Source organism: Macaca mulatta, chromosome 11 (assembly GCF_049350105.2).
Source record: "Macaca mulatta isolate MMU2019108-1 chromosome 11, T2T-MMU8v2.0, whole genome shotgun sequence".
Lineage (NCBI taxonomy): Eukaryota > Metazoa > Chordata > Mammalia > Primates > Cercopithecidae > Macaca > Macaca mulatta.
The window spans coordinates 14,577,674-14,596,602 of record NC_133416.1 but is presented as its reverse complement, the minus strand read 5'-3'; the positions used below and the strand labels follow the sequence as shown (position 1 = coordinate 14,596,602).

The 18,929-nt window shown below is 38.3% G+C and overlaps 1 protein-coding gene across 4 annotated transcripts in view; it reads left to right on the top strand.

The window, feature by feature from the left end:
• LRP6 (LDL receptor related protein 6) overlaps positions 1-18,929 on the top strand; it is a 148,913-nt gene that overhangs the window by 100,211 nt on the left and 29,773 nt on the right. For all 4 annotated transcript variants that reach the window (NM_001257719.1, XM_077952451.1, XM_077952450.1 and 1 more), the window contains 6 exon segments: positions 3,307-3,523; positions 4,000-4,289; positions 6,356-6,582; positions 8,812-8,996; positions 9,625-9,951; positions 17,655-17,857. In NM_001257719.1, coding sequence (NP_001244648.1) covers positions 3,307-3,523; positions 4,000-4,289; positions 6,356-6,582; positions 8,812-8,996; positions 9,625-9,951; positions 17,655-17,857 — 1,449 coding nt within the window.

Genomic DNA, 18,929 nt, shown 5'->3' with positions numbered 1-18,929 from the left:
AAAACACATACTAAGAAGACCTAGTATAAAGAAAAAAAAAAAACATAGATGTCATTAACAAAATTTTAATATTGATTACATGTTGAGAGAAAAGAATTTTGGATGTGTTAGATTAAATAAAGTATATTATTAAAATTCTGTCTACTGTTTTATACTGTTTTTTACTCATATTATTTCTTTTATTCTAGAAAATCTTTTTCTCTTTCTCTTTGTCAAAATTCTAATTCTTCAAGATGAATTTCAACGCCTATTATTTCCTGAAGTTTTTCCTGATTACTTACAGAGAGGGGATATTTGTGTAATTTTAGTGTAAATACCGTTTACCTCCCCAGTTAGATTGTAATACCTTAGCTGGAAGAGGCCCTGTTCAAACTTCTCAGCATTCATCATGTCTATCATGGTGATTTGCATTTACTGGATGTCTTTACTAATATTGTTTGATTTGCGGGGAAGTGAATTAGGGGTCTGGTAGAGCAGCAAAAGTGTACTCGTATGAAATTGTCAAATATTTGCTTTTTTTTGTTTACTGTTTTAGTTACTTTATATCTAACTAGCAAAAGTAAACAATAAAAATGGGAGTAGGAAATGGGAGGCTGTAGCTGTGTAGTTTCCTACTGGTTTCAGGATAGATAAAGGTCTCTTGGTTTTTGTCTCCAGTTTAACAGTGAGTGGTTGTTTTGGTCTTTTATTTTCATGTATTCTTTTATATTTACGTATTTTTATTTTGAAGCACTACATTAAATAATTAAATACAATCATGTAGCTGTTTACATTTAGGAACTAAAGCATTTTAATAAAATGATTTTAAAGGGCAGGAACCAGTGTTTGCCAGGTAGTGCACCTAATACTGTGCTATATATTTAGCATTATTTTATTTGATCCTTAATTAATTCAGTGATGGCAGTGGCGCTGTCCCTATTTTTTTTTTTTTTTGAGACAGAGTCTCGCTCTGTTGCCAGGTTGGAGTACAGTGGCACGATCTCTGCTCACTGCAGCCTCAGCCTCCTGGGTTCAAGCGATTCTCCTGCCTCAGCCTACCTAGTGGCTGGGACTACAGGTGTGCGCCACCACGCCCAGCTAATTTTTTGTATTTTAGTAGAGACAGGGTTTCACCATGTTGGCCAGGATGGTCTCCATCTCTTGACCTCGTGGTCCGCCCATCTCAGCCTCCCAAAGTGCTGGGATTACAGACATGAACCACCGTGCCTAGCCCGCTGTCCCTATTTTATTTGCGAGAACTTGCTTAAGGGTACCCACTGAGTGATAAAGCTTATATTTGAATCTGTTTCTGCCACAGTATTACTTGCTGATCATGAGAAATTTTTTAGAGAGTAGAAGAATGAAGAGAAACTGGTAAATAGACACAGAATTATGTTTACTAAAAAGGTCTTGGAATTGTGGTATTTACTATTTTTCTCACAATGATTTTTAATTTAATTCTTACCTATTTTCTTTCTTTTTTAAAATTTTTTTCCTAGGCTGGAGTTACTTAGGCTGGAGTGCAGTGGCTTGATTATAGCTCGCCGCAGCCTCAAACTCCTGGGCTCAAGCGATCTGCCTGCCTCAGCCTCCTGAGTAGCTAGGACTACAGGCTTATCCCACCATACCTGACTAATTTTTTGGTATTTTTTGTAGAGACAGGGCCTTGCCATTTTGTCCAGGCTGGTCTTGAACTCCTGGGCTTCAGTGATCCTCCTGCCTTGGCCTTCCAAAGTGCTGGAATTATAGGCATGAGCCACCATACCCAGTCCCATTTTCCTAATTCATACTTAATCATCCATCTTTTGTTTAAGCTATTTATCAAAATAAACAAAAATGTTGTAAAGTGATATAGCTGAAACAGAAAAGATTTTGTTAGTTGATCCTGTAATAGTTTTGAAGTAGAAATATAAGTGTTATTCTTTAAAAGTTTAATATTGGACATCTAGTTTATGCTTTTACACCAGCAAATTTTAATAGGAAGGCCAACATTTGAATGTAAAGATCAGCAAAATTAGTGTAATTTATTACATGTAAGATAATGCAAAATAAGATAGAACTAAATCTGAGAATAAAACCAAGTCAGGCATATTTTAACATACCACAAACTTGGAAGAAAGTTATATTTTAGTGTTGTATAATACGGAATATTTATCACTCTGTGTTGGGTGCTCCCTGATAGACTGATTGAACTGTCCCTAATGCAGAACATAGGTTCACTGTTAAGTATATGACATTTTAGATGAGGTAGCAGTACAGTTAAGTATATGACATTTTAGATGAGGTAGCAGTACATGTTCCTGGAAATGCAGTTGGAAATGCTGCAGTAGAAACTGAGAAGATCTTGTTCTGTTCTGAAAGATGGAGCAAGCCTTCCAGAGTCCCATTGTTCAAGTCCCTACCTGAGACCATTTCTGCCACTTAAAGGGGCCTGTGTGCTGGGCAAATTAGCCTTTAGAAATGTTATTTCATACTAAAAACATGTACGTGTGAACAATATCTGCTTCTACCCTGCAAAAAAGTATCAGATATAATCTTACATGCAAATATTAGTTATATTATGTCAATAAAGGTATCCCAAGTTAAGTCAACACTGAGTAGTGCATGGTGAATGCACTGTGAATGCAATATGAATGCCAGAGTGAATTTAATAATGTTACTATTAGGTAGTTGGAAAGAGAAGTTACATCCTAGTTTCTTGAAACTTAGATGCAGAGAGGGTGTCATATAATCCAGATAGACTTTTGTGATTATAATCTCAGGAATGAGAGATAATTATTGAGATCCGTTTTATCTGTTGGTTGTTGTTACTGACAATAACAACAAAATAAAAAGCACGCTAAGTGGAAAGAGTCCTGAAAAAGACATCAACTGTGTTTACAAGCTCTGTGACCTTACATGAATCTCAGTTTCCATAGGCAAAGCTCTCAGGATAAAATAAAATATGTTATAAAACAAAACATAAGATAAAACAATGTATGTGAAGGTACATTATAATTTGAAAATAAATGTGCAAACTTAAGGTGATGATACTGTATTTTTAATTTTGCCACAGTCATTTAATAGAAGAGTTGCATAATCTAAAGTTGACAGAATTTTTAGAAGGACGAATAATATGAGATTGGGGGGAAAAGTGGTCAAATAGAGGCTTATATGGAATATTTGAAATCATTCTTATGAAATCATCACGTAATTTTGAGAAATCATTGTAATAGGAATACCAAGATGACTCTTGGATTTTTATACAACAGGCAGTTGGATTTATTATTTTTGCATGAAGAATAAATACATCGTTCATCCTCTTCTCTTTTGAATTTAAACCTGAAGGTTATGAATACTGATGGCACTGGGAGACGAGTACTAGTGGAAGACAAAATTCCTCACATATTTGGATTTACTTTGTTGGGTGACTACGTTTACTGGACTGACTGGCAGAGGCGTAGCATTGAAAGAGTACATAAACGAAGTGCAGAGAGGGAAGTGATCATAGATCAGCTGCCTGACCTCATGGGCCTAAAGGCCACAAATGTTCATCGAGTAATTGGTAAGTAACTCCAAAGCTTTCTTAGAAACGGAAACCAGGAATGAAAAAAGATGGAGATAGTCAGCAGTGTAAATTATTGATGTTTTGAGGCAATTTAGAAATCTTCTTTACCCCCTTCTTTTTATACTAAGAAGGGACCTTTTAAACGTTGACTTTACTACTCTAGCTACCCAGGTTTGAATTGAAGGACTGAATACATATGCACAGGCACACCTTCATCCAAAGAATTCCATCTGATAGTATGAATAACATACCTTATTTTAAAGCTTACTATGGATATTAAAGGAAAATACTTCACCATGCTTTTACTCCCTATTAATCTGCATATTATTTGTTTGTGATATTAGAATTGAAACTTGAGATTGGGAGCAGATAGGCATTTGTGAACCAAAGGCTTAAGTAATTTAAAAGTGAAAATATGTTGAATGTGTCAATGTGTGTGTTCTTCTGTGCCCCTTTTATAATTAATCTTTTAGGTTCCAACCCCTGCGCTGAGGAAAACGGGGGATGCAGCCATCTCTGCCTTTACAGACCTCAGGGCCTTCGCTGTGCTTGCCCTATTGGCTTTGAACTCATCAGTGACATGAAGACCTGCATTGTCCCAGAGGCTTTCCTTTTGTTTTCACGGAGAGCAGACATCAGACGAATTTCTTTGGAAACAAACAATAATAATGTGGCTATTCCACTCACTGGTGTCAAAGAAGCTTCTGCTTTGGATTTTGATGTGACAGACAACCGAATTTATTGGACTGATATATCACTCAAGGTTAGCAAAAGAGTTGGAATATTAAAGCTAGGGACTAAAAGGGAGAACTTCTAGAATTTCTGAATCTTCATGCTGTGACGCACCTCCCTCATTGCTTGACAGGCAGAGTTCAAGAAAAACCCTCAAGTTTTTTTTTTGTTTTGAAACGGGAGCCTCGCTCTGTCACCCAAGCTGGAGTGCAGTGGTGCGATCTCAGCTCACTGCAACCCCTGCCTCCCAGGTTCAAGCGATTCTCCTGTTTCAGCCTCCCAAGCAGCTAGGACTACAGGTGTGTGCCATGACGCCCAGCTAATTTTTGTATTTTTAGTAGAGATGGGGTTTCACCATGTTGGCCAGGCTGCTCGAACTCTTGACCTCATGATTCGCCCGCTTCGTCCTCCCAAAGTGCTGGGATTACAGGTGTGAGCCACCGTGCCCGGCCAAAACCCTTACGTTTTTAAGTGAAGGGAAAGGCCCGTTCAGTATTTTATTTAGATGCTTTTTAATATAAGATACTTTGCCAGAGTGTTTTAACTCTCCTAGCCGTAGTCTTCCTCTACTTTCTTCCATTTGAAAATGATGAATGACATTTTCTGCAATTAGCTGAGTAAGGAAATGTGTGCTTCACATAAAATGGCTATTGATTTACTTTAAACAAAAATTCTTGATTTACTTTAAACAAAATTTTAGGGTCTGACTGAGGCGGAAAAGGCCGACAATGAGTTACTCTTTATTTTCTTCTTCCTAGAATAGTTACCGAAAAGAATACCAGGATAGCCAGAGAGAGGAAGCTCCAGACCTATAAATCTGAAGAATAATCTTTTCTTCTTCCAGATTGTTTTGGGCTTGTTTCAGATAACTCATGTAAACTTTTTTGTAATGTGCGAAAACATGGGGTGTTGGAGTCAGAGTTGGATTCTAATGGTGTTCAGTTAAATTTATTAAGTGAATAAATGAAATAAATATTGGTTTGCATTGGGTGATCTTCTAAATTTCCTCATCTTGAAAATGGGGGGTGGCCGGATGTGGTGACTCATGCATGTAATCCCAGCACTTTGAGAGGCTGAGGCATATGGATCACCTGAGGTCACGAGTTTGAGATCAGCCTGGCCAACATGACAAAACCCTGTCTCTACTAAAAATACAAAAATTAGCTGGGTGTGGTGGTGCACACCTGTAATCCCAGCTACTCGGGAAACCGAGGCACAAGAATCACTTGAACCTGGGAGGCAGAGGTTGCAGTGAGCCGAGATCATGCCACTGCACTCCAGCCTGGGTGACAGAATGAGACTAATTCTCAAAAAAATAAAATAAAATAAAATAGAGGTAATGCCATACTTGCAGGACTGTTGTATTAAATGAGAAAATCTGTGGACAAAACGTACTTAGGATAATATTTAATAAGATGTAGTATCTATTAGTTTGAATTATGATTTTTAAAACTTTTATGGGGCTCAAAGTTATAATGGTAGTATAATGGTTACATTCATTTATATGGTAGGCATGATGACTTGCCATAATCTTAAGCACCTTTTGAAAATTGACTACTTGTTCTGTGAAATCCAGTCTCTACTAAAAATACAAAAAAATTAGCCGGGCGCCTGTAGTCCCAGCTACACTGGAGGCTGAGGCAGGAGAATGGCGTGAACCTGGGTGGCGGAGCTTGCAGTGAGTGGAGATTGCGCCACTGCACTCCAGCCTGGGCGACAGAGCGAGACTCCGTCTCAAAAAAAAAGAAAGAAAATTGACTGCTTGTTAAGATCTGTAGCATTGCGGTCACAGCTTTTCCACTTGATTACCGATAAATTTTAAAAGTAAAGTCATTCTGCTGTTAGTAGAATAAGTTTTTGGTTCTTTAGAGTTTTAACATTTCCCCACTGAGTTGGCAGTAAAACTTGAAGTTGCATTTATTAGAGATTCACATCAAATTTTTCTGCACTTGCAAGTTATGTGAATTTTATTAGGAAATAGTATGCCTCTTGTCACTTCTGGATCCTCTTGCCCCTGACAAAAACCAAACCAAACCTTCTTTCTGGATTGGGTTTTGACTTATGCCATATGACTTAGTTGTTGATGTTATTTTACAGACCATCAGCAGAGCCTTTATGAATGGCAGTGCACTGGAACATGTGGTAGAATTCGGCTTAGATTATCCAGAAGGCATGGCAGTAGACTGGCTTGGGAAGAACTTGTACTGGGCAGACACAGGAACGAATCGAATTGAGGTGTCAAAGTTGGATGGGCAGCATCGACAAGTTTTGGTGTGGAAAGACCTAGATAGTCCCAGAGCTCTGGCGTTGGACCCTGCCGAAGGGTAAACAGCTTTACATGTGCATTCTTTGCAACTGCAGTGTACATTTTGGGGAACATGGCATAGTTATAGATGATATTCTTAATGTTTTAAATAATACTTCTTAGGAATCTAAGAACTAAATGATAGATGAGCTTTTAAAAACACTATTGATATTTTGCTGATTTGAATAAATAATTATTAGCTAATTTTACTTTTGTCATAATTAACTTTAGGTGAGGAAAGAGGGAAATGGATAATCAAATGTTACTGATGAGTATATTGATATGTTAAATATATATACCAACAGGTATTATGCATCTATAGTTGCTTGCACTCCTTTCCGGTTATACTAGATTTCAAGCCTATTGAAGTAAACCCACTGAAACAATGTTGTGAGCTAAGAAAAAACTACGTTTAAAAAGCTTTATTTTGGAGTATTTATTAATTCAAAATGGATAGTTTGGTTTGATCATTATTATAAACTGGCAGTGGCGTTGTTATTACAAGATAGACTAAACTGTTTACAACATGACGTTTTTCAAGGGCGGGTGTTCCTTTTTACAAGAGTCAGCACATTTTTTAAAGCCAGCAGCTAAGAAATCTGAAATTTGAAGAAAAATTCCACTTATAAAAGAAGTCAACAGGCTGGGCGTGGTGGCTCATGCTTGTAATCCCAGCACTTTGGGAGGCCGAGGCATGGGCGGATCACAAGGTCAGGAGTTTGAGACCAGCCTGGCCAACATGGTGAAACCCCGTAACTACTAAAAATAAAAAAAAAGTAGCCAGGCATGGTGGCATGTGTCTGTAGTCCCAGCTACTCAGGAGGCTGAAGCAGGAGAATTGTTTGAATTCGGGAGGTGGAGGTTGCAGTGAGCCGAGATCATGCCACTGCACTCCAGCCTGGGTGACAGAGCAAGACTCTGTCTTGGAAAAAAAAAAAAAAAAGAAATAGTAGTAAACAATGTGAACATATAAACATGTTTACTATATTTGCTACTTAAAATAGTTTCACTGAAATGACATTGATTCCATGATTAGAATTCATCTAGTCAGCACTGACATACTGTGGTGATCTTTGCTCTAAACATTAGCTGCCCGACGGATAAATTTAATAGTTGAGACTAAAGACTCTGGTATTGGTTGCTGCTGGCAAGTATGAAATTTATCTCTCAGTTGTTTCTCTTTGGCTTTTATGGTGTGCACATGCCTGTCAATTGACAAATGCATATAAAGGCAGGACACCTTCAGTTTTCAGAAAAGCATGTTCATGCTTTGCTACCAAGTCAGCTATCAGCTGACAGGCTGATGAGTGAATATCTGTCCTCAAGTATTTCGTGAGAGCTGGCATGTGAAGTGCTTTTTCAGTTCCAATATTCAAGAGTCTCAAAAACTAGCACCTCACTAGTTGACTTGAAAAGGGCATTTGGCCAAGGATTAGGTTCTAGTTCCAGCTCTGTCGTGTAACTGGCTTGAAGACATTAGATAAATTGTTCACATTTCTTGTAGTGTTTTGGCCTGTTCATCTATAAAAAGCCTATACTGTAGAATTACTGTAAGATTAAAGTGCAGAACTCAAAAATGGAAAATAACAGCAAAATAATTATTCTAAAATTTCACGGATTGTTGTAGTAGTGTAGTGTTCATTGCCCAGTGGACACATCGAGGGGTGATGTGTTGTTCTTACCATATAGTATGCTCCCTTGGACTCTATGACCAAATACATTTTCAAGCTTTGCTTTTGACTTCAGTTAAAGGGTTAGTATTTATAATTGTCTTTCATGTACTTCTGCAACTTATTTTGAGGAAAAGTTGATTACACAAGTCAAAAAGTAAGTTCAGCATATTAAAAACTCAAATTAGTTAATATTCAAAAATATATAAAAAATTTTACTCAGAAGTGAACCAGATTCTGAGACCAGAGCTTTAAACCTTTGCTGTTTTCTTGAATATTAGTTTTATAAATGCCAGTACTGCAATAAACTATTGGTTTATTTCCAATTCCTAGGTTTGGATGGAACAAATTCATTGGAAAGACTAAAGAAAGCTGACTCACTTCCTTTTTGGGATACGGAAAAAAATATTTAGTTTAGGGTGCCAAAATAATTGAAAGCATTGTAGCCATGATTTTGTTTTACCCATTTCCTTGATTTGCTATATGTTTTCTTTAAATTTATTTAGTTACTTTGCATGAATATGACCCCCAGATAATTTAAAAAATGAAATGTTAAATATTTATTATTTTGAATTTAGATTTATGTATTGGACTGAATGGGGTGGAAAACCTAAGATAGACAGAGCTGCAATGGATGGAAGTGAACGCACTACCTTAGTTCCAAATGTGGGGCGGGCAAATGGCCTGACTATTGATTATGCTAAAAGGAGGCTTTACTGGACAGACCTGGACACCAACTTAATAGAATCTTCAAATATGCTTGGTAAGCTTTACTACTTTTTACTCAGACAGTATATTCTTTCCATGCAAAAATCAGTGGCTGCTATTTATCATTGGTTAGATACTTTTAATACAACTTCATATGAATGTGTCCACTCTTCTTCTATTCTGGAATTGTATCCTATTTGTTATTATTAATAGTGATCCAGGTACTTGGATTCATCTCTTTATTATTTGAAAGTTTCATTATTATTGGACTTGTAATGAAATTTATAACTCCCTAGATACTCCTGAAATGACTTTTGTACCAGTAAAATATATATATTTCCATCTTTTCCTTTTATAGTTCAAGAAGAAAAAATGAACTGTAGACCCTTATATAGAGAAAAGAAAACCACATTTAAAGTAGACCATTTGCAAGAATTTTAGGAAACTGAGTGATTCGTAGCAGGAATATAAGTTTGAAGCATGGGGTCAGAAGATAGATTGATTCAGAGTACTGGTCTGCTTTTAGAATTGCTTTTAAATGAATTTTTCTATTTTAAATTGCTTACAATGTAATGTTTTATATGTTAGGGCTTTTTTTTTTTTCTTTTTGCCAACAAGACACTTGTATTCTCACATATTTTATCACTCTGCTTCTCCCCTGTCTACTGCCTTTCTGAAAATAGGACTCAACCGTGAAGTTATAGCAGATGACTTGCCTCATCCTTTTGGCTTAACTCAGTACCAAGATTATATCTACTGGACGGACTGGAGCCGACGCAGCATTGAGCGTGCCAACAAAACCAGTGGCCAAAACCGCACCATCATTCAGGGCCATTTGGATTATGTGATGGACATCCTCGTCTTTCACTCATCTCGACAGTCAGGGTGGAATGAATGTGCTTCCAGCAATGGGCACTGCTCCCACCTCTGCTTGGCTGTGCCAGTTGGGGGTTTTGTTTGTGGATGCCCTGCCCACTACGCTCTTAATGCTGACAACAGGACTTGTAGTGGTAAGCTGCATGTCCCTCCAAAGCAAGCTAGAGTGAGAGAAAGCAGCATTTTCAAAGTACTTTAGCGTGTGTTTTTTCTGAAGTAAAATATTGTGGGAATCCAGAGGGGATCATTTGTTTGGTTAAAGGGTAGGGGAATGCAAGTTTTTGTTACTTACTACTTGTTTGATGATAGCAATTTGATGTTATAGAAAAATTAAGTCTTATGCTGGTGCATTGTCTTATGTCCGTAACCCAACACTTTGGGAAGCTGAGGTGGGAGGAATGCTTCAGCCCAGGAGTTCGAGACCAGCCTAGGCAATATAGCGAGACCTTGTCTTTACAAAAAATAAAAACATTAGCCAGAGTAATGGTGTGCACCTGTAGTCCCACCTACTCAGGAGGGTGAAGTAGGAGGATTACTTGGCCCCAGGAGATTGAGGCTGTAGTGAGCCGTGATGGCACCACTGCACTCCAGCCTGGGTGACACAGATTCTTTCTTTAAAAAAAAGGAAAAATTAAGTCTTTCACCCTTGGACGTTAAATATTAAGTGTAAAATTTGCATGGTTTCATGCATCGTGTTTATTGTAAAGGAGTAAAACAGAATCCCAAAACACAACTTACTTGTCCTTTGAAGTGCATAGAGTAGGACATTCTTGAAAAATTTAAATGTGTAATAGGCCATACAGAAAATGCATATGAGAACATGTAACGCAGTATCAAGTAATAGTTGATAAGAAACTAAAGAGAAAATGCAATGAACATAGTAGGCAGCTGCAATTTAACTGAAGCTGATGTTTCCAGATCTTTTCATTCAGTCCTGAATCTAGATTTTTTTGTGTGTGACTCCCTCATCTCCTGATTTTTAAATACCGGCAAGTACACACACAACACTAACAAAAAAGTGTGTAACGAAACATTGTTGGCTAGGGGAAACCTGGCTTATAACCTAAATAGATATGAAGGCCCATTTCTTGGTGGATAGACAAGAACAAATTGGTAGATACGATTAAGAAATAAGTAGATTAGATCAGAAAGAATAGATTATGGGAGAGGTAGAGTTTGGGTCAATATGGTGGAAAGTAACAAACTGCTAAGGATGTTAGAGATAATTAACTATTGACCTGACACATTCTCTCAAGTACAAAAGAAAGTCATAATTCCCATAGGAAAAATTTGGTCTATTCTGATGCCAACTTCAGTTGTGAAAGAGAAAGAACACAAGCATATGGTGGAATGATTAAGAGGTTGTACTTTGGAATCTCTGCTACACATTAGCCTTTTTGCTTTACACAAGTAATACATTTTTTAAGCCTTAATTTTTTCTCATTTGTAAAGTTGGAATAATAATAATAATTGCTGTATAGGGTTGTTATGAAGATAGAAGATAATATATGGTCTGATTTCTGGGGAGAAGAACCAGTACCAGGGAAGTCAGTGAGACAAGTGTGGTAATGCAAGTAGACCTGGACGGTGGTGGTGGCAGCAGCATGTGTGTTGAAGACAGGTTGATAGATTCAAGATATATTTTGAAGCTGGAATAAGCAGAAGTTATTAATGAGTTCTGTGTGGGAAAGAAAGGGAGGAAGCAAGGATGACCTCTAGATTATGTGTCATAGTTGATGGACTATCATCAGAGAAGAGACATGAGGTTGGAGATACAAATTTTGGAAATACCAGGATGTATTTAAAATGAATGAGGTTACCTAAAGAGAATGTATAGTTCAAGAGCCAGCAACTTTCTCTCATAGGCTTTGTGGGTGTTTAGGCCGTGTCACACCTGCTGAACTCTGCCCAGCTCTCGCCATGGTAGTGTGACAGCAGTCTCAGGCAATACATTTTAAAAATGGAAGTGGCTGAATTCCAGTAAAACTTTATTACAGAAACAGGCAGCAGGCCAGATTTAACTTGTGGGCCATAATCCCCATCAGTGGGCTGACTCTGATGGAGAGAAAAGAAGGCACTTGGTAAACTCTGCAACTCTGGTTGAGGAGGAGAAGTTCACAGAGCACACAGCAGTAGCAATCAGAGAGGTAAGAGAAAAAGGAGGACAGAATAGAGGCACGGAAGACAGAGATAAGGTTGTTTCAAAAATGAACTCTGTTGAATGAGTAAGGGGAGGTCTAAAATAGCATACATTGGATTTTTGGGCAAGGTGGTTATTAACCCTGAAGAGAGTAATTTCAGGGAAGTAATGGGGAAACGCAGAATGCAGTACATTAAAACGTGAATGGAAAAAAGGAAAGGACAGTAACATATATAGACATGTCTTTTGAGAAGTCTGGCTTCTCATTTCACACAGAATAAAAACCTAGTTCTTACAATGGCCTGCTGGGTCCTACATGACCTATACCCAACATTTCATAACCCCTTCTTCCCTCTCACGCCCCACCACTCAGTTTTCTTCTCTAACCTCAGCTTTTACTCTTGTCTCCCTTGCTTTCTTCATGACAGCCACACTGGCCTCATTGCTGGTTTCAGATAGGCTGGGTACCCCCACCTCATGACTGTTGAACTGCTTGTTTCCTCTGCTTGGAGTGTTGTTCTTGCATTTTTTCCTTCATAGTGACACCTGGTCTATGCTATTTAAAATTAAAATTATGCTGCTATTCTATCCAGCATGCCAGTGCCCCTTATCTGTACTTTTTCTTTTTCCCATAGCACTTTCACCCCTTTATGTATTATGTCATTTATACACTCTACTATTTATATAACTTCCTTCTTTGTTATATTTATTGCTTATTGTCTGTCTGTTGGAATATAAACTCCATGAAGCAGCAATTTTTTTTTCTGTTTTCGTCACTGACATACCTTACGTGCCTTAGAATAACGCTTAGTCTGTGGTAGACACTCAAGAAATTATTGTTAAATAAATGAATGAAGAAGCAAGGCAAGGCCTGGAAAAACACATACACTGTTTTACCCAACAGCTTCATGACCTTGGGAAAATCATTTAACTCTTTTTTTTTTTTTTTAGCAGTCCAGAAGTCTTTTATTTTTTTAACACCTATTATGCCATGAATTCGTAGGGAATAGGTTCCAGCAGCTGAGGCTCCTTCCCATTGGTTCTCACAAAATATGCTTCTCTGGGTGGAGCAGGCTGGCGCTTCAGCCGAACCCAGGTACCTTTCTCTTTGTCTTCTTTCTTTTTCTGATCACTTTCCATTTTCTGATAGCTTCCTTTCAGGGGTATCTCTTATCTCTTCCTTTCAGGAAGCTATTACGGGTCTTAGAGTGCTTAACGTGCTCAATCTGCACGTTAATTCTCTTGGCAAGAATCTTACCCTTAACTTGTTTGTTTACAACAGTGCCAACAGCATGCTGGGTGCCATCATAGACTCTCCCAGTTTTGCCATGGTGACATTGTGGGCATTCCTTTTTGAATAGTACCCATTCGCTTGATGTCTACAATATCACCTTTCTTATAGATTTGCATATAGGTGGCCAAAGGAACAACTCCATGTTTTCTGAAAGGCCTGGAGAACATATATCAGGTGCCTCTCCTCTTTCCCTTTGTGTTTGTCATTTTGGCGAATTACTGGAAAATGGCGGTTCCGGCCGAAAGACTTTTTTTTTTTTTTTGAGACAGTCTCACACTGTCACCCAGGCTGGAGTAAAGTGGCGCGATCTTGGCTCACTGCAACCTCCGGCTCCCAGGTTCAAGTGATTCTCCTGTCTCAGCCTCCTGAGTAACTGGGATTACAGGGGTGCACCACGGTGCCTGGCTAATTTTTGTATTTTTAGTGGAGAGGGGGTTTCACCATGTTGGCCAAGCTGGTCTTGAACTCCTGACCTCAGGTGATCCACCAGCCTTGGCCTCCCAAAATGCTGGGATTACAGGCATGAGCCACTACACCCGGCCTGAGCTTTCTGATCTTCAGTGCATTCGCCTATAAAATAGAGATAATAATTTTGTGGATTAAATAACATTTAGTATGATAGGTAATATATTGGAGGTCCTAAATAAATTTTTCTTTTCCTTTCCTCAGATTTTATTCTCTTACTTTCAAAATCATAGCTACAAGACTCTCCTTGTCACCCAGTGCTTCCTTCTGGCTTTTGTTCCTCTTTTTAAGAGATCAGGTCTTACCGTGTTGCCCAGGTTGGACTTGAACTCCTGGGCTGAAGAAGTCCTCCCACCTCAGTCTCCCTAGTTGCTGGAACTACGAGCACATGCCACTGTGCTAGGCTCTATTGCTTGTTTCTTCATATATTGTAATGAGTATTTATTTATTGAGCACCTATTACAAGCTGCGCATTACTTCAGCCGTTGGAAAATACAGCAGTGAATGAGATTCAGTGGGACAGATAATAAACTGAATAAATTATGTCAGGGGTCAGGTGGCAATAAGTATAATGAAGAAATATAAAGAGCAAGAAAGGGTGATGGTGGCAGGGACTGCAGTGTTAAGTAGAGTGATTAGAGAAGTTCTTACTGAAAAAGTGACACTTATGTCAAGAACTGAAGGAAGTGAAGAAATGAGCTATTCCCAGGTATCTGGGAAAACACCTATCAAGCAAAAGGGGATAGTGATGCAAAAGGTCTTGGGGGAACATGTCTGACATGTTAGAGGAACACCTAGGAAGCTAGTGTTGCTGGAATGAAGTGAATAAAGAGATTAGATCAGAGAGTAAATGGGAAGCCAAATTGTTGTAATCCTTTGTTCAGTACTGAAGTGGCCTCTGTGGAATCTTTGTGCAAATTGGAAAAAAATGTTTCCTCTGAGCAGATTTAGCCCTGCAGGTGCATGGTGTGGCTAAGGAAGTGTGGACTGGATTTCAGTTCCTACTCAGTGCCCCTGGCACAGTGCACAAATGGTACAGTCATACATGATAGGCTTGGCCTTCTAGTTTATTCTATTCTTAAACAGGAGCAACACCTTTGTCTAAGCTACCGGTGAACACATATGCCTTCAGAAGAGAACTGAAAAGCTCCCTCCTATGTACACATCTCATCCTCCAGCTTCTCTGATGTCTTCATTGTGGGAATGCAAGACTCAGACAACCAGATGAGGTCGTTGTTAAAGCACCATTCTGAAGGAAATGTGGGAGAGGTGGTTAAAGTTTACATAAATTTGATAGGGTGGATTTAGGCTTTTAAAATGGCATATTCGTTGTCATTTTAAGCACTTACTGACTTGAAAATAGGTCAGAATATTGGCTGCCTTTTAGAAATAACCAGTAAATTTGTAATTTTTAATATATTTGAGTAGATTTTTTGGAACAGGCATTTATTTGGAGCCACATGTGGCTTTATCTTAATCCACATTACTAGAACAACAAGATCCACAACTAATGTGGAATCTTATTGAAGGTTAAAATTTTACTTGGAAAAGAGAATACCCAGCAAAATATCCTAGGAGCCAAATATGTATTTGATTAATTGCTTCCCAGGCAAGAAAATGTGGGAACTAAAACTCTGGGATCTTTCTTCTAAGTCTTTTAAACAGAAGGGGGTCTTGCTGTGTTGTTCAGGCTGGTCTTGAACTCCCAGCCGCAAGTGATCCTACTGCCTCAGCCTCCCAAAGGGCTAGTATTACAGGCATGAGCCACTGTGCCCAGCCAATTTAGAACCTTTAACATTTTTTTTTTTTGCTTTACTAAGAAAGTAGTACTGCCAAAATATTCTTCTAAAATAAAAATTATAGTGGGAGACTTTTTAGCTATTCTGTGTGATGTGTTTTTACTACTTGAAGCATGGACTCCACAAAAAATTGCTAAAAGTTGTTAAATCAATGTATTAGTATGATGGACTCCAGATAATGGAGATTTGTAGTAGGATCATTGGGATAACTTTCTAAATCTTCCAAGCTGAATGTGGGTTTTAAACTAATGAACTTAAAGCAGAATTACAGTTTTGTAAATACCAAGTTTCTTTGTGAGTACTGATTTCCTTTGGGTTTTAAGCCAGTATTCATTGAGTGTAAATGTAAAATAAGCTGAGAGACCACTAATAATGGAGCTGTGAAGAATGGGGAATAGGAGGAAATAAAGCAAGAAGTTGTGGCTTGACTATTTATGTTTTATATTCCTGAGAAGGACAAAATTCTCCTGGATTTAGGTATTGTCTGTGAAATGTATACAGATATTTTAATGAAGATTTTAAAAATGGCATTAGACTTTGAAGTTGTTGTAATCTCTCAGAAGTCATTCTTGGCCGAGCATGGTGGCTCACACCTGTAATCCCAGCACTTTGGGAGGCCAAGGTGGGTAGATCTTGAGGTCAGGAGTTCGAGACCAGCCTGGCCAACATGGTGAAACTTTGTCTCTACTAAAAATACAAAAATTAGCTGGGCATGGTGGTGGGCGCCTGTAATCCCAGCTACTCAGAAGGCTGAGGCAGGAGAATCGCTTGAACCCAGGAGGTGGAGGCTGCAGTGAGCCAAGATCGCGCCACTGCATTAGTTCATTTTCATACTGTTGATAAAGACATACTGGAAACTGGGAACAAAAAGAGGTTTAATTGGACCTAACAGTTCCACATGGCTGGGGAGGCCTCAGAATTGTGGTGGGAGGCAAAAGGCACTTATTTCCTGGCAGCGGCAAGAGACAAATGAGAAAGAAGCAAAAGTGGAAACCCCTTTAGATCTCGTGAGACTTATTCACTATTATGAGACTAGCACAGGAAAGACTGGCCCCCATGATTCAGTTACCTCCCCCTGGGTCCCTCTCACAACACATGGGAATTGTGGGAGTACAATTCGAGATTTGGGTGGGGACACAGCCAAACCATATCATAAAGCATCTATTATTATTAGTTTTTGTAATTTTTACCTGCTCTCTTTCCATGCCGTCATCACATACACAAAAAACAAAATGATATCTGCAATCCATGAAGGTTCAATGCCTGTTAATACCAAGTTTATTACTGCTACTACTGGTAATAAATAATTATTTTAAATTTATGGCTGGGCACAGTGGCTCTGCCTGTAATCCCAGCAGTTTGGGAGGGAGGCCGAGGTGGGAGGATTGCTTGAGCCCAGGAGTTCGAGACCAGCCTGGGCAACATGGCGAGACCCCATCTCTATTAATATTTATAAATAATTTTTAAATTATTAAAAACATATTAAAATTTACATTTATATAGTGCCTTACAGTTTTTAAAGTATTTTCATATACGTTGTAAAATTCTCATAGTAACTCAGTGAGAGGGACAAGATGGCTATGACTTTTATTTTACTGCTGAGTAAACTTTGGCCTAGTGAGGCTCAGTGACTTACTTCAGATCAAATGAGAAGGCTGAGACCAAAATCAACCTTCTTTTTTTTTTTTCCCTTGAGATGGGTCTTGCCCTGTCATGTGTAAAATCAGTCTAGAAGTTTCTGCTTTAATTTATATAAGCCCAGGCTTCCTGCCATCTACCAGACAGAATAGGTTAAGGGTTATTCACTTGGTAGACCAGGAGAATTTTGTGTATTTTTATCAAATACCTCATGGAAATGAAGTGTTCTGTGGTATCTCTGTGGACAGGATGGAGAAATATAGGGTAGGTGGCTGTGTCATTCATTAGGTAAGTTCGTAACTGATTTGGTAACCAGGGAGCTGATTAGTGTTACTCTGAAGAGAGTTTCTGAGGGCATGCCACAGAATTTTGTCCCCAGCCTTAGCTCTTCAATATCTGTGTCTGTTTTGTATGAAATACATACAACAGGCTGATCAAATCATTGATGATAGAGGATATAGGGTAACTAGATTTCAGATTTTCTCTTTTCTTCCTTTTAAGCTCCTACCACTTTCCTGCTCTTCAGTCAGAAGAGTGCCATCAACCGCATGGTGATTGATGAACAACAGAGCCCCGACATCATCCTTCCCATCCACAGCCTTCGGAATGTCCGGGCCATTGACTATGACCCTCTGGACAAGCAACTCTATTGGATTGACTCACGACAAAACATGATCCGAAAGGCACAAGAAGATGGCAGCCAGGTAATTGAGAGCGTGGTTCAAAATTCATTTCTCCTGACTAATAATTGGACTCACCAACCATTCTGTTTCACTTAAGTCTTGACTCTGCTTAAGTGTGTTTGTATGTGTTTATGAAACTGAAAATCTGAACCTAGTAACTTATTTTTTCCTTCTGACGATATTTTGAGTAAGCAATTGTTTGATGATGATATTATGATGAAAATTGTTAGGCTTACTTAAGCTGTTATATCGGTAATGGCTTTGTGACTGCCCCCTACATTTCTTTATGAAGCCTTTTTCCTTACATTTCTCTTTGTATAGAGTTTATTAGAAGCCTTGAAATAGGCCTTGGTTCTGATTCCAGCTCTATCCCTCACTTAGAATTCTTACGAACTTTTTTAGCTGAAAAGAATGCAAAGCACATAGCTCTTATGTGTTATTTAACAGGAACTCTACAGTTACATTACTAATTATTATTTAAAAGGTTCAGAGGATATGGAACATGTAACACAATCTCAGTAAGGTTAAAAACATCTAACATGTTATTAATCCAATGGGTTTTTTTGGTCATAATTATTCGGTGACTGTGGGATGGGAATGAGGATATTATCAATAAATCTTACCCATTTACATGCCAATTACGGATTTACATATCACTCTTTATACTTCTTTGCTTTCTTTCTGTGGCCAAGCCCTGTTAGACTGGGATTATAATACTATAAATAATTACTTGTTGTCATCCTTATAGCAGTGATAGTAAGTTATGTCTTGAATTTATTAAAATTTAGGGAGGTTAGAGTACCGTTTTTCACTATGTCTCATCTTACAATAAAGAGCAAGGAGGTGATATATTTAGGGCTACTGAGAGATCATTAGGGTATAGTAATAGCTGTATGTTCCAGATACACTTTCTGCCATATAGGCCAGGACTGATGGGCTGATAACTAATAGATAGAAATTAAGGAATATGTTACTTCAGAGATACCCAGTAAGATATAGTTCAGATGTCACAAATGGACAAAGCCTATCTTTTTGCTTCACTTTATTTTTAAAAAATTACATGTGTAGACTGGAGGATCAGAAAAGAAGATGA